Below are 25,167 nucleotides of genomic sequence, written 5' to 3'. Positions count from 1 at the left end.
GGTCTGCTCCATGCTACCTGCAAGTGTTTCATTTTGCATGTGCAACAATGTCATTCAATAAACGGATTGAAGTGCATCAGAGACAGTGGCAAAAAAATTTACCAAGGTAATGCTTATAACCAAGATTATTATACTAAATTAAAAATAAACAAATAAGTACAACCAAGGTAGTTAGTTCACTTGTCGTGTCTTACTGGCATCATCATTAATAATAATAAACTAATAAAAACTAAAATGAAAACTCCCCTGCACCTAAAATATCTCATAAAAACTAATGAAAACTATCTGTATTTGGGAAAATAAATCTGCACAAAATAAACTATAATGAAAATGACCAAAATTTACATTGGGGCACCTTGAAGTCAAAGTACCACTGAAGGAACATAAAGCAAGCAGACGGACGTTCCAAAAAGTTAAGAATTTTTTTTTTTTTTTAACTTCCCGTAATAAAGATTTGATGGAAATGGTGCTGGGGCAGATTATTTCGGTTTCTCTTATTTCCAATGGGGTGAATTGCTTATAAATTCTACCAAACCGAAGGTCAACCATCTTCCTAGAACAGATTGGGTTCAACCTCAGATGTTCCATGATCGATATTGTGGGCAGAATGCTGTAAATGCAGCACTCATCGGGCAACGTGTGCAGCGGCGACCACAAGTCACAGCGGAGTGATCCAGTCTAGATAAAATGTTGGCTGCCCTTATGTTCAAATCACCATGAACAGCATGGCCTTCATCCCGAACAAATCTAAAGTACAACAGGCGCAGACTGCCGCTCTCATTCGCCTTAAAGCTCGCCTCAAGTCACTCTTCTATTTACACACACAAAATATGCCTCCGCTTGCTTTCCGCCGTCTTGTCTCCTAATCTAGCCCGCACCCTCAGAAAAGGGGGAGATGACGGCAGCGGAATTGTTGATGTATGGCAGAACTAAAGCAACCCTGCCGATCGATAATGTAAACAGGAGCAAAGAGAGCCAGTAAATAAGAACCACTCCTGACAGATGTGTCGAGCTCAGGTGACGGAGAGAGAGAGAGGAAAAGTGCTGGGGAGGGTGCTGGACTATTGTGTGTGTGTGTGTGTGTGTGTGTGTGTGTGTGTGTGTGTGTGTGTGTGTGTGTGTTGGGAGAGAGAAAAGAAGGAAAATGGAGGGATGAGAAAAGGTAGCAAGCGAGACAGAGGCTGGAGAAGAGGGTAATGGGGGCAGGACGAGAGATGAAGTGATGGGATAAGATAACTGCCAAGGAGGGAGGGCGATGACAAAGGACGCAGCGACAGACACCGAAAGACGTAGAGAAGTAAAATGGATGGACGGCTGGGTTAAGACGGGCGGAAGGAAGAGTGCAGGGAATAGGTGACGGAGGAAATAGAGATGATCATGATTGGTTTAGCAGTGTGGAAATGTTTACGCAGCAATTATAGATTATGATTCATGTTCGGCACACGCACCGCTCTTGTGTGTAAAACAATGGCGCAGTGGAATTTAGCAGAAGACGTGCAGCTGAATGACAAGATGTGAGTGACCCACTCATTTAACATAAACACACACAGAAAAAAACTCAAGGCACAGGGGCCTGATCCGGACAGCCGCATAATTTTATGTGCGGCACCAAAGCAAACCATGTACTGTATCTCCTGTACTTCAGGTTATTTTTTTTAACCGCAATTATAAACTAATTTAAACTAGCTAACAAAGTAAATGAAAGCGAGATATTGCAAGCTTCAGGTATATTGGATTTAATAGTTTGTTCAGTAAACTATTTTGCTAGCGTGATATTTAAAGTCAATTTATTAAGTGTATCGTTGCTGTCGGGTGAAAACCTTGTGTGTCTATGAATCAATGGTCAATTTCTTTTAGTTTTTTTTATAAACTGATGCTTATGGTATGTCATTTTCCCCCCATGTTATTAACCACATTGCAATTTGCTTGAAAACAAATCTACCAACTCTTGAATGCTCAGCTTTCTCTTCCCTCACTCTCGGGATCCACGCAGTAGTTTGTTGCCTCGTGTGATGATTTTTAGACAATAATGATTAAAAATAGCTTATATAAATTGGAGTAAGCCTCTTTTGTTAGAAAATGGTTGCTGTAATGCTTCAGTGCAGAAGGAAGCAGCCAGCAAAGAAGTTAACTTGCATACAGATTGATTGCTGCCCATTTAATTGCGTAGTCAGCTCATCAATATCACCAATATTAATTCAGATATCATTATTATATTTTACTGTATTAGTCACAGCCAGTCGAAATTATTTTCACCAATCCATTTTATAACCAAGAACTGTAACACACAATCACAAGCACACACATGAAGGAGCTGCTGTCAACCACAACTTGCATCCATGTACTCACACACAGGCTTGGCGACGTCAAGTACCTCCACCAGCCCCGCCCCACTTTGCCCCAACTTCTTGAGGCACAAAAACGGTCACATTTACGATGCATACAATAAACAGCCTGAGAGTTGTATGCACCACTTACTGATTCCAAGAGTCCATTTTCCTTTATTGTTATGTCTTGCACGATGGCGGTGATTAAGCAGACAAAGTTGTTTGTGTTTAAAGCTCGCTACTTGACAAGTCATCCTGGGTTTCAATTATAAATAAACTGCATCTAATGACTCACAATAATGATTCATCTGGTCGGGACGCTCTCACTTTTACGCCAGTGTTTTTAGTTACAAACAAGGCTAGTACGAAACAAAAAGCTCTTCGCTTAGATCAATACAATTTAACTCTACTTTGATTCAAACTGGCATGTAGAGCATTCTTTTATTTCCCTGGTGACAGTAATTATAATTACAAAACAGCTATTGTTTAGTAAAATGTTTTTTTTTTCATTATTTTTTTTATTATTATTTTTTTAATAATACAATTTCAAGCTATCAACCTCAAGGCATCCAACCATTTTCTGAGCTGCTTATCCTCACAAGGATTGTGGGAGTGCTGGAGCTTATCCAATGTATCTTCAGGCAGGAGGCGAGGTACACCCTGAACTGTTTGCCAGCCAATCACAGGGCACATGGAGACAGACAACAATTTGCACTCATTATCACACCTGGGGGCAAGTTAGAGTGTCCCATGAATGCATGTTTTGGGGATGTGGGAGGAAACTGGAGTGCCCGGAGAAAACCCACGCAGGCATGGGGAGAACATGGCTGAGCCACCTGCTATGGCAGATGAACAAGAGAGATTTTCAGATTTTTCTGACACCCCTTCTGAGACTGAAGAACAGCTCACAATCGAATTTTTTTCCTTTCTAAATGAAATAATTTAAAACTGCATTTTAAGTTCACTTGAGTTTGATTTGTCTGATATATATATATATATATATATATATATATATATATATATATATTATATATATATATATATATATATATATATATATATATATATATAATCTTAGTAGGGAAATGTGCAAAAATGTCAATTTCAGAAGGGAGCAAATCCTTTTTTTTTTTTAATAACTACTATTTTGACAATCATTTTCTTATCCTGATTATCCAGGAAGATTAATCAATACACTCAACCCATCCATTGATTTTCTCTACTGCTCATCCTCACGAGGGTCAACAGTGTGTCGAGGGTCACCACCAATCCCAGCTAACTGCATGCAAGGCGCTGGGTACACTCTGAACTGGTCGCCAGCCAATCCCAGGGCACATATGAACAATCATTCACACCTGCGGGCAATTTTTACTCTTCAAGATAGCTGAGAGAGGCTCCAGCACTCCCACAAACATTGTGAGGATAAGAGGCTCACAAAATGGATGTGGACGGATGGAATGTTTTTGGAACGTGGGAGGAAACTCAAGTACCCAGAGAAAACCCATGCAGCCACAGGGAGAACATGCAAATGGAAAACAGGCGGGGCCGGGACTTGAACGGTCCTCAGAACAGTGTGGCAGAGGTTCAAACCTGTCGGTCACCGTTCTGCCCTGATAGACTCTAATTTAGTATGTCAAGCAGAATGTGTGACCAAAATGATCTTATTTGACAATAAGAATGATATTTAATGATAATTTATTGCAAATAATCTGTCAAATATAATAATAATTTTGTAATTTCATACAACCCCCATTTTCATTAACAAATGTCGAATTGCCACACATAAGATTGCATATTTAATACACTTCGTTTTGCACTTGTTTCATCGGTGGGTCTTAGGATAAATGCTAATTAAATTTCAGCCAAAACAGATCATGGTTTATGTTTAACTGCATTTTACGAATTTACATAGTTGAGTGTATCTGATCTGTACAAGTCATCATAATAGTAAATGATTAGAATCACTCATCAGAGAAAGACATTAACCTTTGATCACACGAATAAGCAGAGACACTGTCAAGTTGATACTTTCAGTTGATAGATAGGCTGAATGAAAACCCAAATACTCACAAATTCAAATTATCAATTACTATATTAACATCAATATATTAGCTAGTGAATTGATGATAACATATGTGTAGCCTTGTTTATTTGTATCAGTACATATACCTTTATTTACTTTCTATTTTTCCATTCTTATCATCATCAACCCACTTTCGGCTCGGTGAAGTCACATGCGACCCCCGCCTGTTCGTGATGGGTGTGGTGACATCGCAACACATTGTGGCAGTGAGAAAAATGATAGCTTTCCCATTGCTATTTGTTAGGGAAATGATTTTTGATGCCTTATAGCAGTGCGTCTCATGGGCAAAATGCTGTGTAATAAGTTATTACAGTATGCCGCGTTGTAACAATGAAAAGGCAAACCAACGGATAGGGTGGGGGTATATGTATTTGAATTTAACATCAATAAATGAAAAAGATTTCCTTTTAATATTGTATGTAACACCAAAACAGTCACTGACTATAATGTGAAGTGTCTTTTAAAGTAAATAAAACTTTGTCCCTTAAAATGTTAACACAACCGTGTGTTCGGTATGTAGTTCATACTCCAGGTACACGCTAAGGAGGATGCCTAGTTGCTTAGTTTTAATAAACATACAGTATTTGGCAAAGAAAATGAGATTGTCTACAAGATCATGTTTTAGGCATGCCCAGTTGCACGGAGAGCTTTTTCTCGTCGTGATGATTGTTACATGAACATTATCTTTCTCATCATAGGTAAAACAATGAAAAAATGAGTGGGCTCATATTGTGCCTTCCATGTGGCACACACAGGATCATTTGCAGGGACGAGGCTAGATTTCAACTACTGAAATAAACGGGTTCTGCTTCTTGCTTTGGTTTCATCCATCCATCCATCCATCCATCCCTCTATACATTTTCTTTGCCGCTTATCCTCACAAGGGCCGCGGGAGTACTTGAGCCAATCCCAGCTGTCAACGGCCAGGCGGCAGGGTACACCCTGAACTGGTTGCCAGCCAATCGCAGGGCACATCGAGACAAACAGCTGCACTCACAATCACACCTGGGGGCAATTTAGAATGTCCAATTAATGTTGCATGTTTTTGGGATGTAAGAGGAAACCGGAGTGCCTAGAGAAAACTTACGCAGGCATGGGGAGAACATGCAAACTCCACAGAGGTGGATCTGGGATTGAACCCGAGACGGGATCCACCGTGCCGTTTTGGTTTCGACAGGTGACTTTTTTAGTCTGATGCTGCAAATGTGAACCAATTTTAAATGACTGATGAATTTACTGCAGCTCTTTGTTCACCACCAAAGTCTTCAGTGTACACAGTATGTCAGCAGGCTACTTAAGCCACTTTAGAGGAAAAAATATTTTTTGAAAAAAAAAAAAAAAAAAAAAAAAAAAAACACCTGACGTCCCAAAAAACCTGTTTTATCATTCTGTCAAGCCTTATATATGATCACAAAGAGCATTTCTAACTCGCTCATGCACTTTTGTCATTATTGTACAGATGAGGCAAGGGGACCTATGAAAAAACATCTATGGCTTGACAACACATACTATACAGTATCTCGGGTCCAAAGTTTCCAGCGTGGATAAAGAATGGCTTTTGGACAACATGTCTTTAGAAATATTCAGCGAAACTGACTTTGTGATTGCTTTCCACCAGGCGCCCTTTTTGTCATTCAAAACACAGTGTGAAAAGGATTCCACTCGTTTTTGTCTTTGTGGGAGTTACACTCGCTTAAAAAAAAAAAAAAACAGTCTCTAGAGTGCTCAGAAAAGTCATTACCATTAGTCAGACATACAGTTTTTGTCAGTTTTAAAGCAGTTATTATCTTTGATATATCTTATGTAGGACTAGATGTCAATATCCCTCTATTCGTGCATATTTCGGCTCCGATGAGGGTCTCTGGAATGTTCAAATAAATGATGGTACCCTACGGGTTATCAAGTGGGCTTCCTTCCGTCATCAAGTGTTTCGCTGATAGGCCCACAACACTCTCGAGAGGGTTCAGCAGTGAATCCCAGCGTCCCAGGTTCACCCCATAGGTGCCATCAATTCTCCTGAAGGCCCAATTGGGGTCTTTCCTCTTTATCCACAGCCACTGGTTGGCCTTTTCCACCGCCTTGGAGAGATCTCTGACTGCCTGCCGATGGGCTTTCCCTCAGACTCCCATCTCTCTGAGTAGCCTGGATATTGACAAGGCTATAAGCCCTCTGCAGTCAACTTCCACCGGGCGTACCGCTGCTGTCCAGCCTTGCTGTTGCACTTCAGCCGCATGTCCTGCATACATCAGCCGCTTTCGCTCATATGCCTCCTTGACTGCCCTCTCCCAGGGCCCTGTGAGCTTGACGATGTAGACAAGCTTGAGAGAGGCAGACCAAAGCACGAGAGCTGGTCGTAGGGTAGTAGTTGCAATCTCACTTGGAAAGCAGAGCTTCTTATCCAGGTCTGCCAGCAGCTTCCAGTCTCGTGCACTTCCCAGCTGTCCGCTGTCTGGTGACTTGTTGGTGTGGCCGGTTTGACTCTCCCCCTCCCGAACAAACAGCCTTGGTTGCCAGTTGGGTGGCAAGGGTGGGAGGCCGTTCACCTTCATCCGCTGGTTCTCCAGAACACCAGTGAGACACTTCAGCACTTGGTTGTGCTGCTAGGTGTAACAGCCTTGAGTAAGGCTGGTCTTGCAACCAACCAGGATGTGCTTCAGTGTTGCAGGACTTGGGCATAACAGGCACTTGGGATTTTTGGCATACCACTGGTTTAGGTTCGTGGGAGAAGGCAAGACATCATATACAGCTCTAATGGTAAAGCTTGCCCTGAATGCCTCCATCTCCCGAAGCTCTTTCCAGGTGATCTTCCTTGCATCCACTCCTTTCCCAGGCCAACCACTGCCCTTGCTTGGCCTGCGACACAGCTTGGGTGCACCTTTTTGCTTCCACTTCTGGATGTACCTCCTTGCACCGCTCAGCACTAGTGCCCTTGCTCCATACTGGCCTCCGGGCCCCAAGCTCAAGGCCACTCCTCCCCTCATGCACTTGGCCAACGATGTCCTTGTGTCTGAGTGCTGCCTTTGCCTGTTCAGTTGCAGCCAGCGGTGTTCACTTCCTCTCGGTGGCCAGGATGGGGGCAGTCTGGGCTACCAGCGGATCGCTGAAATCCAGTAGCATCATTTCCAGTCTTACATTGGCGCACTTGTACTCCTCTGCCAGCCTGGAAATGGGCAGGTGTAACATCCCTTTACCGTAGAGCCCAATGCTGCTGAAGCACCTGGGAAGGCCAAACCACTTCCTCACAAACGAGCTGATCAGTCTCTCCAGCTTTTCTACCTTTGAGATTGGAATCTCAGAGAGGATTAGTGGCCAAAGGAGTCGAGGAAGTAAACCGTACTGCAAGCACCAGATCTTCAACTTCCCAGGAAGCAGGGTTCTGTTGATTCTTTCCAGGCCACTTGCCACCTCCTTTATGAGCTGCTCTACTTGCTCTTTGTCCCAAGGAGAGGCATCGTACAACCAGCCTAAGATCTTCAATGGCTTCTTGGAGACAGTTGGAATTTGTTCCTAACCAATGTGAAAGTGGTGGTTTGACAGTTTTCCCTTGATGATGGAGATGCTTCTAGATTTACTCAGCTTGATCTTAATGCGAGCCAGGTCGATGTTTTCCTGGAGCTTTTTTAACAATCGTGCAGCCCAGGCCTTGGCTGTGGTAAGCGTGGTGAGGTCATCCATGTAGGCTCTGACTGGAGGCAGCCTCACCCCAGGTCTCATTTGAATTCCTGCAATGAAAACTTTCTCATGCAATGGACTTCTCCCTTTCTGTGAATCTACTGACTTGATTCAGTCACAAAACTAACTTCTTGCCACGGTTGTGATTATGAGGTGGCGTTTCCCCCGGGGAGTGGAGAAAAAGAGAAAGTGAGTGGGAAATAAGATGCTGTTATTAGAAGTACGAAAGCTTTCCACCTTTTTCGCAGTGATGAATGTGTGTAACTGACAACTTCTAATCATATCAGATGTCCGTGTTTTCTAGCAGTTTCTATAAAAGCATTGAGATTATAAACTTTCTTAGATAACATGACAAAATAGTTCTATGGTTTTTCAACTGATTTAAGGCAGTTTTGCATCACTGAATCTGAAAAAAACAGCTGACATTTTTATGCCAACGTATGAACAGTTTGATGATCAAATGTTACAAACTTTGCTTTCTGTGAATTGAATGATAGACATTGGTAAAAGTAAGCACGCCTAAACTGAATGTTTAGTTGTCATCATTCAAAATTATTAGAACCTTAGAAAAACCTGTTGCTTTCAAATGTGTTGCTAACCGGTGTAATAATCCCCAAGAAGGATTTAAGCACTTTACCAAGCTCAGGAAATTGCATTGTTGTCTTAAATTTGCACTTATTAATTATGATTAACATTAATATCCAAAATCTTCGGTTATTCACTGGATGGAAGGAAGAGCATATAAATCGGTTGTATAACTCGTTACATAATCTCCTGAATAACTAACAGATTTGAAAAGCAGGACAAGTGGGATAAAATACATTTTCACGCTTTTTGTCGAAATTCTACTACTATAGTACAGTACTTGGGGATTTGCATTTAGTTATATGTGAATGTGGCGTACGTTTTTTTTTTCCTTGGGCCGCCAAATGACTCCCCACCCCAGCCCCCAGCCAAATCACAGAGTTGCCAACACTCAGTGTACTTTTATAATCTTGCTCCTCTCTATTTGCACCTAAGTTGTTAGCAGCGGTGCACTTCAGCTCGTGACATTGGTTGGACATTTAATTTTATTGAGTTGAACTTGGTGAACCTTTTTCCTGTCGAACAGATCATGAATATTTAGCTTGAAATTAGAAAAAAAGTTAAATCCCTTGGCATTTAGGTTCCTTTGGAAAAATGTCTCCCTGAATCCAAAAAGTTTTAGAGGCCCTGCATAGTTTAGTGTGAATGCTTATGTACTTACAGTATGCCATAGATGTCAAACACAAGGCCCGGGGACCAGATCCGACCTGGCATATCATTTTATGTGGCCTGCTGAAGCAAATCCTATGCATTCTATTTTTTACCACTAAAATTAATACAGAAATTATACATTATCATTTGTTTGGATACAAAAACCTTTATAAAATTAAATGAACAATAGCCAAACTATTTTTACTGATTTCTGAATTCAGAAGTAGCGATTCATCCATTAATCCTGTATAGCTAATATGATGAGGCGATTATGACATCTGCGATTCGCAGCCGAGTGTGAAGCGGCTGGGATGAGAATCAGCACCTCCAAGGTCCAGGCTCTCTCTCAGAGATAGGGTGCGAAGCTCCGTCATCCGGGAGGGGCTCAGTGTCGAGCCGCTACTCCTCCACATTGAGAGGAGCCAGATGAGGTGGCTGAGGGATCTGATTCGGATGCCTCCCGGACGTCTCCATGGTGAGGTGTTCCGGGCATGTCCCACTAGAAAGAGACCCCGAGGACGACGCAGGACCCGCTGGAGAGACTATGTCTCTTGGCTGGCTTTGGAACGCCTCAGGATCCCTCCAGAAGAGCTGGAATAAGTGGCTGGGGAAAGGAAACTGTGGGTATCCCTGCTGAAGGTATTTCTCCCGTGACCTGACCCGGAAAAGCAGTAGATGATGGATGGATGGATTATGACATCTAGAGTTTATGATTTTGCCGTCAAAACAACGAGCATCGGCATTAACCAAAAGTGTGGAATCACATAAGCTAAAGTACGAGTCATAGACACGTGACAAGCGACGTCAACTTATGCCAAAATAATGTAATTATTGCTGCTATGAATGGGTCGAAAGCTCTCATCAAAGACGAGAAGCTGTCTTATTGTTCCCCAGAACGCATAAAGAAGCACAAAGTTGGCGATGCTCAGCGTTTAAATTAATCACTCATCACTAATTGTGGATCAGAAAGTAGGAGGCGATGTTTTTCTATTTGACAAAACAGAGATTTGCAAATCATCTAAAAGTATTCCTCGGCATCATGTCTCTCAAACCTAGTCAGCTAAACTAGAGTCAACATTTGACAGGTGACAATTTCGAGGAATACTTTATGCGTCCATGTCTGCGGTGTCTTTGAATGGAAAAATTTCCAATTGTCTGCGTGCATCTGCATGTCATCTCTCTCTAAGTGATTTCTCGGGGACCGCCGCTCTTCTTCATCTAGCCGCCGATTAATGAAGGACGGTCGTAACGTTCTTTCATGGCTCATCCTCAGACTCGACTGTAAGTGCTTACTTTTATGTGCAGGCTTGTCATCTTGGTGGGGTAAGCGAGGCTTGAACATGACAACGGTAAATGTGGCTTGTTCATGCAGTCAGGCTGCATGGGAGCATGTGGAGAGTCTGCTGCTGTGAATAAAGCCAGAAGGCAAATCATTCAAATAATTCACGTGGAAAGACTTTACAGTCACCTCGACATGTGGATATGGAAATGTTCCTTTTTTTTACATATCAGTTATCAGCATTTTATCAAATCTAATGTAAGCCATTTTTAACATATTCACTCATTTTTAATGGTAAATTGTTTAAAAAATAACAGCATGCTAATGAAAAAATTGACCTACAAAAATTGAAGTTTCTGCATTTCACTCACTTTTTGCAATTCAAGACTACTACCGCACATCTCTTTTCTTGAAATTGCATGTAAATTACAAATCGTTGGCTTTTAGCAGAATCCTTGTATGTCTCAAACCACAATTTTTCAGGAAATCCAAAAAATAACGTTTGTTGATCCAATAACATTGCATCATCAAAGAGAGCAAACGATTTTCGACACTTTCATCAGCCGTCATTACTGGTCAATAAACTGCTACAAAGATTCCATTTCTGCGTGTAACCAAAACATTTTCAACTCAAGGTGTTTGGGTGAAGCTTACTGTGACGTTAAATACTCAATGTCTGTTTGAGTCCTCATTCTATTGATGAAATAAAAGCAAAACTTAAATGCAAACCTACCCCTTCTGCATCTCGTAATTTTTCTCGTGTGTGGAGTGTGCCTTCAGCTGTCATCTTGAATTAAAAAGGACTATTTCACTTAAAAGTCTAAAAAATATATATCTGTGAAACAGGAGCAAATCTACTTGGTTAATGTAATTTTTGCTCCTGAACTTTAGGGTCAGCACGTCAGTGGTGCAAGCGTGACCTTCATTTTCACACGTGATCGTAAACAAACATCTGTCAGACCTGACAGACGTTTGTTTTTATTAGATTTTATGTACAGTGCCTTGTGAAAGTATTCAGCCCCTTTGAACATTTCAACCTTTCACTACATTTCAGGCTTCAAACATAAAGACGTGAAGTGGAACAAAATTTATTGGATGTTTTATACTTTTTTTAACAAATAAAAACCTGAAAAGTGGGGCGTGCAATATTATTCGGCCCCTTTACTTTCAGTGCAGCAAACTCACTCCAGAAGTTCAGTGAGGAGCTCTGAATGATCCAGTGTTGACTGATGATGATAAATAGAATCCACCTGTGAGTAATCAAGTCTCCGTATAAATGCACCTGCCCTGTGATAGTTTCTGGGTTCTGTTTAAAGTGCAGAGAGCATCATGAAGACCAAAGAACACACCAGACAGGTCCGAGATACTGTTGTGGAGAAGTTTAAAGTCGGATTTGTATACAAAAAGGTTTGCCAAGCTTTAAACATCTCAAGGAGCACCGTGCAAGCAATCATATTGAAATGGAAGGACTATCAGACCACTGCAAATCTACCAAGACCCAGCCGTCACGCGAAACTTTCACCTCGAACAAGGAGAAGACTGCTCAGAGACGCAGCCAAGAGGCCCATGATTGCTCTGGATGAACTGCAGAGATCTACAGCTGAAGTGGGAGAGTCTGTCCACAGGATGTACACTGTACAAATCTGGCCTTTATGGAAAGTGGCAAGAAGAAAGCCATTTCTCAAAGATATCCATAAAAGGTTTCATTTAGAGTTTGCCACAAGCCACCTGGGAGACATACCAAACATGTGGAAGAAGGTGCTGTGGTCAGATGAAACCAAAATCCAACTTTTTGGCCACTATGCAAAACAATATGTTTGGCGTAAAAGCAACACACCTCATCACCCTGAACACACCATCCCCACTGTCAAAGATGGTGGTGGCAGCCTCATGGTTTGGGCCTGCTTTTCTTCAGCAGGGACAGGGAAGATGGTCAAAATTAATGGGAAGATGAATGGAGCAAAATACAGGACCATTCTGGGAAAAAACCTGGTGGAGTCTGCAAAAGACCTGAGACTGGGATGGAGATTTGTCTTCCAACAGGACAATGATCCAAAACGTAAAGCCAAATCCACAATGGAATGGTTCACAAATAAACGTGTACAGGTGTTAAATGGCCAAGTCAAAGTCCAGACCTGAATCCAATCGAGAATCTGTGGGTAGAGCTGAAGACTGCTGTTCACAAATGCTCTCCATCCAACCTCACTGAGCTCGAGATGTTTTGCAAGGAAGAATGGGCAAGAATTTCAGTCTCTCAACGTGCAAAACTGACAGAGACATACCCCAAGCGACTTGCAGCTATAATTTCAGCAAAAGGTGGCACTAACAAAGTATTAATGCAAGGGGGCCGAATAATATTGCACGTTCAGGTTTTTATTTGTTAAAAACATTTAAAAGATCCATTGTATTTCGTTCTATTTCACGAATGTATCCCACTTGTTGTTGATTTTTGACAACCAAAAAATATAATGTTTGAATCCTGAAATGTGGTGAAAAGTTGAAAAGTTCAAGGGGGCCGAATACTTTCACAAGGCACTTGGATTTAGACAAAGTTTGCCTAACAGATGTTGAATAGTTTGAATCTTTGTGATGCATATTTTGAAAAAACACGCTAATAAAATATTTTATTTTAATGATACATCTGAAAATTGAAATTTGAATCAAGTGCTCATTATTTATTTTCCAAAGTCACAGCAGAACAATGAAAGAGCCACAGGCTACTCTGGAACTGCAGGTTTTATTTTACTTACTTTTTAAGTTATTTTATTTTTTAACTATTATAAGTTTTTAATTATTTTTATTTTTATTTATTTATTTTATATTGTACACATTTGGACATGGAAAATTTCTGCCCAACAGTGACAAAGTACACACTAAGATGTAGAAAGAAAATCCTTTCCCCACAAATGCCGTTTGATGGGCATAAAAATATTTTTATATAACTAAATTGGGTGAAACATGTTTGTCATGAAACAAAATATGTTATTTTGACAAAGCTCTTATTTGTAGAAATATTCTTTGGGTTAAAATAACGATAAAATGTTCCTTTCACTTCATTTGACTTTATTTCCAAAATACCCTTTTTCCTCTTTGAACTAAATGTTTATTCAATGAAACAAACATTCTTTAAACAAAATAGTATAATATTAATTGCATTAATATTATTATATATCCATCTGTTAATATGTTAACACTTCTTACTCCATTGTCTTTTTAGTTGCCTGTATGAGGTTCAACCACAATTATCCATTTAATGTCTTTTCTGAGTATTTGAAATGAAGAATCACAGGTATCCCATGTTTGACGCCCTTATTTATATTTGCCGATTTCTATTTAGGCATTTATTCATATTTGTATTTACTGTGCCGCTCCTTAATTGTCCAAGAGGGAGAAGTCATTTTCTGAATGTGAATGGTTTTCTATCCCGAGGTGGGGACTCAATCTACATTTGTGCGATTACATTTACATAGCCTCCAGATTTATTAGCATTTGTAGTTGAGTATCCCCTTAGAAGAATCGCTTAGCTTGGGGAAAAAAAAGGTCTCATATAGTGTTGGAGTTGCAGTTGATTTAATTTGTAAACTGCTAACAAATGTCCAGTGTGATGTGTAGTAGACAGTAGGATCAATGACTAATAATATTCCATGCATGGAATGCAGTACGAGGTTCATGTTTTTGTGCAAATAAGCTAAGATCATGAGATCAGCTCGTTAAGTGTCTTAAGTGTGTTTGCCGGCCGGCCACGTTGGTCCCTCGGAGGTCCGGATGGAGCAGAGTGCGCAGCTTGTTAAGCGAGCGCTTGCGTGGGCGGACCAGTGTGCTGTGTAAATGTCCGTCTTAATTAAGCAGTGATAAATCGCACCCCCGAGAAAAGCTTGGTCTTCATTTTGTCTGCAAAGGAGATTAATGATCAGAGCCCCGACGGCAAATGTTTGCAAATCGCCCGTGTTTTCCTCGGAATCATGCACATTTGGACAATCGTGGAGGATGGGAAAATAAGACATTGGAAAATGTGAACCTTGTGTTATTAAAATGATTCATGACAAATTGTCTAAAGTGGGAGTCAAACATATGTTTTTGTCAGGTTAAAACGCTTGAATATGGTTTCTGAAGTCATTCATAAACAACATAAAGTTTGAAGGCATCCTGGAGACAGAAAATCAAATCAGATTTTGCTGCAGCGTCTTCATCGCGAAGCCGCTTCATACTGATGGCTGATTGATTTCTTGCTTATCGCGCTTACGTGGCCTGTTGACTTGATTTCTTTTTCTCTCTCCTACAATTTCAATTCATTGGCTGCCTTGTGCACTTTATTTAATCACTTTGTTCGTAGAAACAGTTGAAATAAAGAATGCTACAAATTGATTTGCCAAAAAAGTATTTTTTTTTCTTATCATGGAAAACAAATTCCTTTTGATTTGCTTTTACAAATATTGGTGCATTAATATTATACCCACCTGTTTTATATTTTCTTTTTAAATGAAGGCAGTTAGAGCAAAATGGAAATGTCTGAAGTCAAACGGGAGTGCCTCAAAGGCCGTGATGCTTTAAAAGTGTTTCTATGTAACGAAGCATGTCCACCGTGCTTGTCGTTTCGTTTCCTATTTTTGTCTGTCAGCTACAATTTTACTGATTTTTCAATGTAAAAAAAATTTAAACAAGATATAATATATAAACCGTGTCCTCCAACATTGTTGCTGTGTCGGCTATGTAGCGTCTTCCTCAACAAGGACATGAACGTGATGATTGATTTTCATCCTCTGCATGCAGCAAAGAACGATTGTACTGCTAATTTGGTTCACTCGTCTCGGCTCATCCACTCAGAGAGGTGATGGCGGAGTGACTTCAGAGTGACAACGCTAAGACATTTTGACAGAGGTGTACATTGAAAAGAGCATGGAGGGAAAAAATTGAGGTACAAGTGATTTATGTGGCGTCGCAGTTTCCTGAGCTGTTGGACGCAAGACAAATATCTTAGCGTGACATGGAAAGAAGGCGCAGTGATAGACTGAGCTGAGAGATGGAACTGCTATCGGCCGGGCCGATCGTCAGCGTCGATAGTCACCTCTTCAACAGATATGGGCAGCTGAATGTTTTTTTTTTTTTTTCGATAAGACATCTAATAAGAAATTACTTTAGACCCAACTTTACTGTCGACCCTGACCCTGGGAACTCAGATTTTTTTGTTTTTGTTCAAAGCAAATTTATTTGTATAGCGCATTTCATACATAAGGTAACTCAATGTGCTTTACATGATTAAAGGCATTTGAAAACAAAGAGATAAAACATTTCAAACAGCATAAAAACAAGAAAAATGACAAAAATATTTTTAAAAAGACAATTAAAACCGTATACAGTGAAAGTAATATGATCAAAAGGTGGATATTGTCACGAACGGGGCACGAGGGCGGACCCAAATGCACGACTCCAGAGACACGCAGAAGGTCCAGAGGAAAACTTTATCCAGTCCAAGGTCAGTGTTCAGGTATGCAGTCCAAACCAGGTAGAAGTATTCGTGCGGCAGGCTAAACAGCGGGGTCAAGAACAGGCGGAGGTCGGTACACGGAGAGTAGTAGTCAGACAAACGGGAACGAAGCATCAAAGACGACGATCTAGCGAAGGACAAGTCGTCCCCCAAGTCCTATATATACTGGGAGGCATCAGCTGGAACAAGGTGCAGGAGTGCTCTGACTAATTGGCTGGCCACGCCCAGCCTGGGCAGGAAGCCAGGAGCATGACAGTACCCCTCCCCCTTCAACGGCCGGCTCTGGACGGCCCAGGAGCATCAGGATGAGCCGCGTGAAAGTGCCTGATGAGGGAGCGGACCACGACGAAGCAGGAGGGGATCCAGGAGCGCTCCTCCGGGCCATATTCCTCCCAGTCCACCAGGTACTGGACCCCACTTCCTCTGCGGCGGGAAGACAGCAGCCGGCGCACAGTATACACCGACCCACCGTCCACCATGTGGGGGGCTTGACCGGAGGAGCCAGCGACGAAGTGCGATTCGGGCGAAGTCTGCTGACGTGGAACGTAGGGTGCACCCTCATCGACCTGGGCAGTTTCAGCGAGACGGCGACCGGTTAATGATCTTGGAAATCGGGAACGGGCCAACGAACCTGGGAGCAAGTTTGCGGGATTCCATCCGCAGCGGGAGATCTTTGGTGGAGAGCCACACTCGCTGTCCCACTCTGAGCTCTGTTGCGGCCCTTCTCTTCCGGTCCGCTGCGGACTTGTAGGCGCGGCTCATGCGCAGCAGTGTCCTCCGAGCTGCTTCCCAGGTCCGTTTGCAGCGTCGCACCACGGCCAGGGCCGACGGGACCGCGGAGTCTGTGGCCAGTGGAGGAAACAGGGACGGAGGATAGCCATGCACGACATGGAGTGGAGCCATACCTGTTGAGGCGCTTCTCCCTGTAGCCTCACTCTTCCCCCTCCACCTTTCTCATTCATGCACATGTATTCTGTTTTACTTCAGCTAATCTTCATTTCTCTCCTTTCCAGTGCACGTTTCCATCTTTCTAATTTTTCCTCTGGATGCTCCTTACTTTGATTGCATATCACAATATCATCTGCAAACATCATGGTCCAAGGGGACTCCAGTCTAATCTCATCTGTCCGCCTATTCATTACTACCGCAAACAGGAAGGGGCTCAGAGCTGATGCAGTCCCACCTCCACCTTAAATTCTTCTATCACACCTAAGGGCACACCTCACCATTGTTCTGCTGCCATCATACATGTCCTGTACTATTTTAACGTACTTCTCTGCCACACCAGACCTATGCATGCAGTACCACAGTTCCTCTCTTGGTACTCTGTCATAGGCTTTCTCTAGATCCACAAAGATACAATGTAGCTCCTTTTGACCTTCCCTGCACTTTTCCACTGGCATCCTCAAGGCAAATAATGCATCTGTGGTACTCTTTCTAGGTATGAAACCATACTGTTGCTCGCAGATACTTACTTCTGTCCTCAGTCTAGCCTCCACTACTCTTTCCCATAACTTCATTGTGTGCCTCATCAACTTTAATCTTCTATAATTCCCTCAGCTCTGAACATCGCCCTTGTTCTTAAAAATGGGAACTAGAACACTTTTCCTCCATTCTTCAGGCATCTTTTCGCCTGCTAGTATTCTGTTGAATAAGTTGGTCAAAAACTCCACATCCATCTCTCCAAATTACTTCCATACCTCCACCGGTATGTCATCAGGACCAACTGTCTTTCCATTTTTCATCCTTTGTAGTGCTTTTCTGACTTCCCCCTTAGTAATCATTGCCACTTCCTGGTCCTTCACACTTGCCTCTTCAACTCTTCCTTCTCTCTCATTTTCTTCATTCATCAACTTCTCAAAGTATTCTTTCCATCTATTTAGCACACTTCTGGCACCAGTCAACACATTTCCATCTCTATCCTTAATCACCCTAACCTTCTGCACATCCTTCCCATCTCTATCCCTCTGTCTGGCCAACCTGTAGAGATCCTTTTCTCCTTCTTTCGTGTCCAACCTGGTGTACATGTCTTCATATGCCTCTTGTTTAGCCTTTGCCACCTCAACCTTTGTCCTACTTTGCATCTTGATGTACTTCTTTCGCCTCTCCTCAGTCCTCTCAGTGTCCCACTTCTTCTTTGCCAATGTCTTTCCTTGTATGACATCTGGTATTTTGGGGTTCCACCACCAAGTCTCCTTCTCCCCTTTCCTACCAGAAGACACACCAAGTACTCTCCTGCCTGTTTCTCTGATTACCTTGGCTGTCTTAGTCAGGTCTTCCGGGAGCTTCTGCTGTCCATTGAGAGCCTGTCTCACCTCTTTCTGAAAGGCCCCACAACATTCTTCCTTTCTCAGCTTCCACACATGATTCTCTGCTCTACCTTTGTCTCCTTAATCTTCCTACCCACCACCAGAGTCATCCTACACACCAACATCCTATGCTGTTGAGCTACACTCTCCCCTACCACTACTTTACAGTCAGTAATCTCCTTCAGATTACATCATCTGCACAAAATATAATCCACCTGCATGCTTCTACCTCCGCTCTTGTAGGTCACTATATGTTCCTCCCTCTTCTGGAAATAAGTGTTCACTACAGCCATCTCCATCCTTTTTGCAAAGTCACCACCATCTGTCCCTCAAACTTCCTTTCTTGGATGCCATACTTACCCATCACTTCTTCATCGCCCCTGTTTCCTCCACCAACGTGTCCCTTGAAATCTGCACCATTCACAACTCTCTCGCTGTCTGGGATGCTCAGAACTACTTCATCTAGTTCCTTCCATAATTTCTCTTTCAACTCTTGGTCACATTCTACCTGTGGGGCATAGCTGCTAACCACATTATACATAACACCCTCAATTTCAAATTTCAGTCTCATCACTCGATCTGATATTCTTTTCACCTCCAAGACATTCTTAGCCAGGTTTTCCTTTAAAATAACCCCTACTCCATTTCTCTTCCCATCTACTCCGTGGTAGAATAATTTAAACCCTGCTTCGAAACTTCTAGCCTTACTACCTTTCCACCTCCTCTCTTGGATGCACAGTATATCAACCTTTCTCCTAATCATCATGTCAACCAACTCCAGAGCTTTTCCTGTCATAGTCCCAACATTCAAAGTCCCTACACTCAGTCTTAGGCTCTGTGCATTCCTCTTTTTATTCTCACAACGGATCCGGTTTCCTCCTCTTCTTTGTCTTCGACCCACATTAGCTGAATTTTCGCCGACGCCCTGCAGGTTAGCAGTGCAGGGGGCGGGCGTTGTTAACCCGGGCCACGACCGATCCGGTATGGGATTCTTTAGATGAACGCTCATATTTGTTTGGCACAGTTTTTACGCCAGATCCCCTTCCTGACGCAACCCTCTGCATTTATCCGGGCTTGGGACCGGCCTACAGATTGCACTGGTTTGTGCCCCCATAGGGCTGCATTGCGTTGTAAGCTTGTCAACTACAGCAAATAGAGGAGTATTGTTGAGGTTCTTACTGATGATTTCAGAAAAGTGTTGCTGTCTAGCTCTAGCTGACTCTTGGTTAAAATTACAAAGACATTGTCTGTAGAGGTCATAGTCAATTTGGAGTTTAGTTTTTCTCCACTTGCGTTCCACTTTCCTACACTCCGATTTATATCTCTTGACCATCATTGTGCTCCTCCATGGTGTTCTAGGTTGCCTCAGGATGGTCTTGGTTTTAACAGGAGCGACAGCATTCATGGCATTTGTGATTTTTGAGGTCAAATTGTCCAAAAGTTCATCAACTGTCTCAGCATTCACAGTCTGTGGCATAGCCACAGTCTCCATAAACTTAGTGGCAGTACTCTCATTTATGTAGCTTTTCCTAATAGAGATAGAGGTTGTCTGATCTTTTGGTAATCCAGTTTCCTCCCACATCTCAAAACGTGCAACATTAATTGGACACTCGAAATTGCCCATAGGTGTGATTCTGAGTGTAGCTGTTTGTCTCCATGTGCCCTGCGATTGGCTGGCAACCAGTTCAGGGTGTACCCTGCCTCCTGCCTGATGATAGCTGGGATAGGCTGTAGCACTCCCGCGACCCCTGTGAGGATAAGGGGCTAAGAAAATGGATGGATGGATGGATGGATGGATGATATGGGGACCGGCATGCCAATAAATCAAAATTAACTAATCAATTACTCCTCCCTTCCTTAGCTTTACGACAATTCAAAGTTCTTATAATTGTGTGAGTTATCACATAGAACCAACATTCCTGCTCTTGCTCAGAGTTCTCTCTTTTCTCATGTGGAGTTGTACAAGCGACCTACAAAGGACTGTGAATGACATACTTTACATACACAAGTACATACTACATACATACTACCACTGTTTCCAATGTGGATTAATGGTTGCTTTTGTTATGTATCAACGTGGAGCATTTCTCTGTAAATGTTCAACATTCATTCCGATCTTTGTTTTGGTTTGTTTGTTTTCTGGTTGTCACATGTGTGCAGATGTGATCCACACAGTGGGGCCGATTGTTCAAGGCGGCGTCGGGGAAGCAGAGAAAAGCGCTCTGAGGTCATGCTACAACAACAGCCTGCGGAAGGCGACAGAGAGCAACGCGCGCTCAGTGGTGAGATGAAAGAAAATGTGTCGATTGTTTGGATGAGTGAATGTTGGTGTTTGGAGAAAATGAAAAGGTGAAGAAATAAGAGCAGTGTCGAAGAATGCAGATTTGAAAAAAAAGGAGATAAAAAGAAGGTGTCTGGACAGATTCGTCACGTTGCACTCCAAGTGAGAGTTGCTGAGACAGGAGCGAAGAGCTGGAGCGGTGCATTACTGGCTTGTGTGACGCTTTCATGAAACACTCGAGACGGGGGGGGGGGCTTTGGCGACGGAACAAGGTGTTGCAGCAAGAAGAAAAACACAGATGTGAAAATGAAGACGACAACACAAGTCTCACGGGTCGTACGGAAGAAAGATTAGAAATTGCAGTTGTTGAAAATTCTTTATTTACATTGAGGGCAATCCAGAATACAAGACGTACCACAAAATATAATACTGTAAAATTAATAAATGACTTTATTTCGAGATCACTGATGGTGTACTGGTACACAAGACTTTGGTGCTTCTCGCTCAGTGATGGTGTCGATATGTTCCCTGTGACTGACTGGGATCCAGTTCAGGGCGTAGTCCGCCTGAAGTTAGCTGGGATAGTTTCCAGCACTCCAGCAACCCTTGTGAGGATAAGCGGCTTGTAAAATGCAAATGGAGTTTACATGAAAACTGCATTGAAACTGTGTTTGGCTATGTTCAGATTGACCTTTGCTATGGCCAACTCCTTCCGGCAGCCTCATTGTAATTTTTTTAATCAACAATTGCACAATGTAAATTTGTTACATTTGACTACAGGGAGTCCTCGGTTTGCGATACAACCAAAACTTGTTCTGTATATAAACCGGAACCTCCTGACTTCCCTACGCTAATGCAGTTGTAAAGTCACAGCCTCAATGTTCACACTGCAGCTCAATTCTGATTTTTTTTTTTCACGTCAATGTGAAGAGTGCAAGTCCATTTATCTCTTGTAATGTTTTTATGGCTTTTTTGGTAAGCACAGAGTCTTTCTTCCTTGCGCAAAATAAAACGGACCTGCACGGCCCCATGGGATTTCCAGGAAACTGTGTTCACATGCTCGGCCACTTGTAAACATTTCTAATTGAACGAGGTCCCACTAATCATAGCCTTCCAGCTGTGTCTGGGCTGTACAGTATTATGAGCCCTCGAGCGAAACAAACACTTCTGACAGCTGTCGCTTGCATCGAAACCGGGAGGACACAGCCAGACTATATTTAGCACAGAGGTGACACTGCAAAGAAAGGTGGAAGGAATGTTTATCATAAGCAGCAGGAATGAGACCATCCATCTTCCTTTGCCTCAATGTTCAATTTCATGAAAAATAATGAAAGTGCCTGCAGGAGGGAGGCATTTTTTTGATTTCGTATTTATTAAACCTCCCAAATTAGCATTTTGTTTGTTTCTACCAATTGTGTTCTTCATCCCAGTTGTCATTTGGAACATTTTTTTTTTTTACACAATCGTTCTCTCTAGTGGTTACCTCAGGTAATGGCAAATTGATGATTGACTGTTGAATACATAACCAAACACTTTTTGTATTCTTTATTGTGCAGGCCTTCCCGTGCATCTCCACTGGAGTCTATGGTAAGTTGAGTTTTATCATTTTGTGCTAAGATGTCTCAATTTTAACAACAAGAGTATCTGCTTTCTTGTTTCCTGAGTCACCCGGCGATTCTGCGTCCCACCCAGAGGTGATTCCCAGATTAAGGCCTTGTATTAGGAGCAGCAGATTAAAGCCGATTAGTTTTCTGATGGTGTCAGGATGACTGTAATCCTCCATCACTCTTGCACAGAGAGCGTTAAGAGCAGTGCTGAGAAAGTCCCAAGGGGGAGTTCAGCAGTTTGTCCCAGTTCGATTGCTGAAAGCGCGCAAGGAAATTAACACGTTATATGTGTTGCCATTAACTGTGATATTATTTAAAAATCACTCTCATGCCAGATGGGGCACTCACTGACCACAACATTAGGTTGATAATTGTTTAAATACAAGAATTAGAGTAAGTTTCTTTCAGGTTGTCCCGTTAGGGGGCACCACAGCGATCGCTCATATTTGTTTGGCACAGTTTTTACACCAGATGCCCTTCCTCACACAACCCCTCTTGGGGAGTAGAGGCCCCAATGAGATACGAACTCATGACACCAGGTTTAACAAACCAATGCTCTACCCACTGAGCTATGGGGCCTCTGTTTAAATGCAGGAATTGTAAGGAAAAAAAGGTTGAAATATGTTGTGCTGTAATTTAGACGGCATGTTGTGTGCCACAACCTCATCACTAAAAGAGCACCATACCTGGCAGCATCATGCTTTTGGACTGTTTTTCTTGAGCTGGAATTCAGACCTTATACAAGATGGAAGGCATTAAGAGCACTTCCTAATAGCAGTCACTGTTAGCATAAAACTTTCATAATTCTGCTGGAAAACTAGAAGAAATAAAAAACTCTTGCTATAATCGGTGGGACGTGTTTAGGGTTTATCGGAGGCTCTGGAAAAGTGGCAGGTGTGTGCTGACTCCCTTTTGACATTAATTGAATGTGATTGATTAATTTTGAACAACCTGCAACATCGCTTACTGGATTTTTGTCAGCTGTTTCTTTTTACTCCCACTCTTGAAAATATTTTCATCCATGAACTCAATTGTGTTGTATAGGTTATAGGTCACATTAAGGTTGAGGAAAAAGTTTTTAAACTACTTAGCTTGATCTTATTTTTAGATCACAAAATTCTTGCCTTTGAACAGGGGTGTTTAGACTTTTTATATCCACAATAGGTGGGTTATCTTATTATCTTATTTGAATGTATCACTAAAAAACTGTCCTGTACATGCTAAAAGTGAAAAATCTTTTTTACATAGCACTTCCACAATTTGCCACAAAGCTTAAAGCTTTTTAGTGGGTCAACTTCCTCATATTGTGTGACGTCCGTCACTGAATAATTAATGTGCACGCCTCCATACCTTGTATGGGTATGTTTGCACAGTCTGTGCTCTCTGCTATTCTATTTGGGTTCATTAGTAGCTTTTGTGTATTTGGGCAGTGGCAGACCGCATGGTAGATTTTCACATTCTCAGTTTGCAACGTTCAAACGATGTCAACAAGCACAGAAGAAACACACCGTGTAACAACAAGCGTATCTCTGCGGAATTGACGACATAACACTGAGCGGAGTGTGTCACACTTGTTAAGAACAAAGCAGATCTCTATCCTGCTGCGCTGATGACAAGCTAACCCCAAAGCACACAAACAAACACACACACACACACACACATCGGTCGGTGCATCTTCTCCCGCAGGTTGTGTGCCTATCCTTGAATGTTGTCTGCTTGCAGGGTATCCACCTGAGCAGGCTGTGCATGAGGCCTTGGCGACCGTGAGGGAGTATCTCGACGAGCACCATGACAAGGTGTGTGTGTCCATGTGTGCGCACGTGTGTGTGTGAATGCATGGAAGCGTGTATGCATGGTTGGCAATTTCCCCAACCATTTCTTCCAGGTATTATTCCTTTCACGGCTGTTGTTTTTGCGTCATGTTCCTGTTCGTGCACTTATAGTGACACAGCCCGGACTTGTGCTCGGGGAAAAATTAGCCTTTTAATTGGCTCTTTGCGGGATTGGCACGTGTCCAACACAGATGCGCACATGCTTTCTTTGCGCTGAGGAGAAAAGTCCAAATGATGAACGACTGATCATTAAATGGGACGTCCCTTCTTCCACTTCGACTACTCCCGCTCCTCTTTCCACCTCCCTGAGAGACTGTTGATGACTCTATTGTTACCTCGACCATCCCGAGGGTCTCTGTGACAAGGCGGCAGATGCGTTTAGTTGAGCTATACTTTTTATCAGCCTCCCAAACTCTTTAAATATTTAAACTAATTATAGCGCTTAAACATGTCAAAGCAGTTGTCCACCAGCCCCCACTGTATGGACAGTTGCCGGGGTGCCTTGTGTGGCGGTGGACCACTCTGGGTCCATCGGCGTGGGACGTGTCTTCTCCCCTTGGGTTGCTCTTGAATGGAGCTGTGGGACCAGTCCTGTACTTGATCGAGTGGGTGAAGTACTAAGCCTCTGCGGTGCAGGCACAACAATTATATGACAGTTCTGTTAGTCTTTGTGCATGTAATGGCATCAATTCACTTGCATGTGTCTACCCACCGCTGGGACTCGTTCACCGGGTGTGGGACCACTCACTTGTTGCGACAAATAACTCATGAACACGCAAATTCCTTGTGTATCCCCTCACTTATACTTTCATTCTATAGACTTCGATAATTCACTTAGTGAGTCCCAAAACACTTCAGTTCTATAGCCAAGTTCATAACCCTTGTCCTGCATGCTTCATCTCCTGTCCTTGTCCAGTCCTATCTTGTCCCATCGTTCTCTCACAGGGTGCAGCGCTACACTCTCAATCAACATCTACACTTATTGTTTCCTCATTGTAGATATGTAACGATTTACTTTTCTCATCCTGTTTACAGTTAGCGCTTTGTCTTTGTCTC

General features: G+C 42.5%; 1 protein-coding gene and 1 non-coding gene across 4 annotated transcripts in view; one reads left to right on the top strand and one right to left on the bottom strand.

Annotated features, from left to right (window-relative positions):
• The window catches only part of macrod1 (mono-ADP ribosylhydrolase 1), a 199,239-nt gene that overhangs the window by 162,798 nt on the left and 11,274 nt on the right, over positions 1-25,167 (top strand). For all 3 annotated transcript variants that reach the window (XR_009797287.1, XM_061836128.1, XM_061836127.1), the window contains 3 exons: positions 20,552-20,673; positions 22,229-22,259; positions 24,002-24,075. Coding sequence is in view for 2 of the 3 variants with exons in the window: in XM_061836128.1 (XP_061692112.1) it covers positions 20,552-20,673; positions 22,229-22,259; positions 24,002-24,075 (227 nt within the window). In the remaining variant the exon portion in view is untranslated. The remainder of the gene's footprint in view (positions 1-20,551; positions 20,674-22,228; positions 22,260-24,001; positions 24,076-25,167) is intronic.
• On the bottom strand, positions 22,786-22,858 carry trnan-guu (transfer RNA asparagine (anticodon GUU)). The gene has a single exon. It is a non-coding gene; the product is annotated as a tRNA-Asn (tRNA).

The sequence above is a fragment of the Syngnathoides biaculeatus genome, chromosome 11 (assembly GCF_019802595.1).
Source record: "Syngnathoides biaculeatus isolate LvHL_M chromosome 11, ASM1980259v1, whole genome shotgun sequence".
In the NCBI taxonomy this organism is placed as follows: domain Eukaryota; kingdom Metazoa; phylum Chordata; class Actinopteri; order Syngnathiformes; family Syngnathidae; genus Syngnathoides; species Syngnathoides biaculeatus.
The sequence above is the reverse complement of the archived record's forward strand: the minus strand, read 5'-3'. Positions and strand labels throughout refer to the sequence as shown.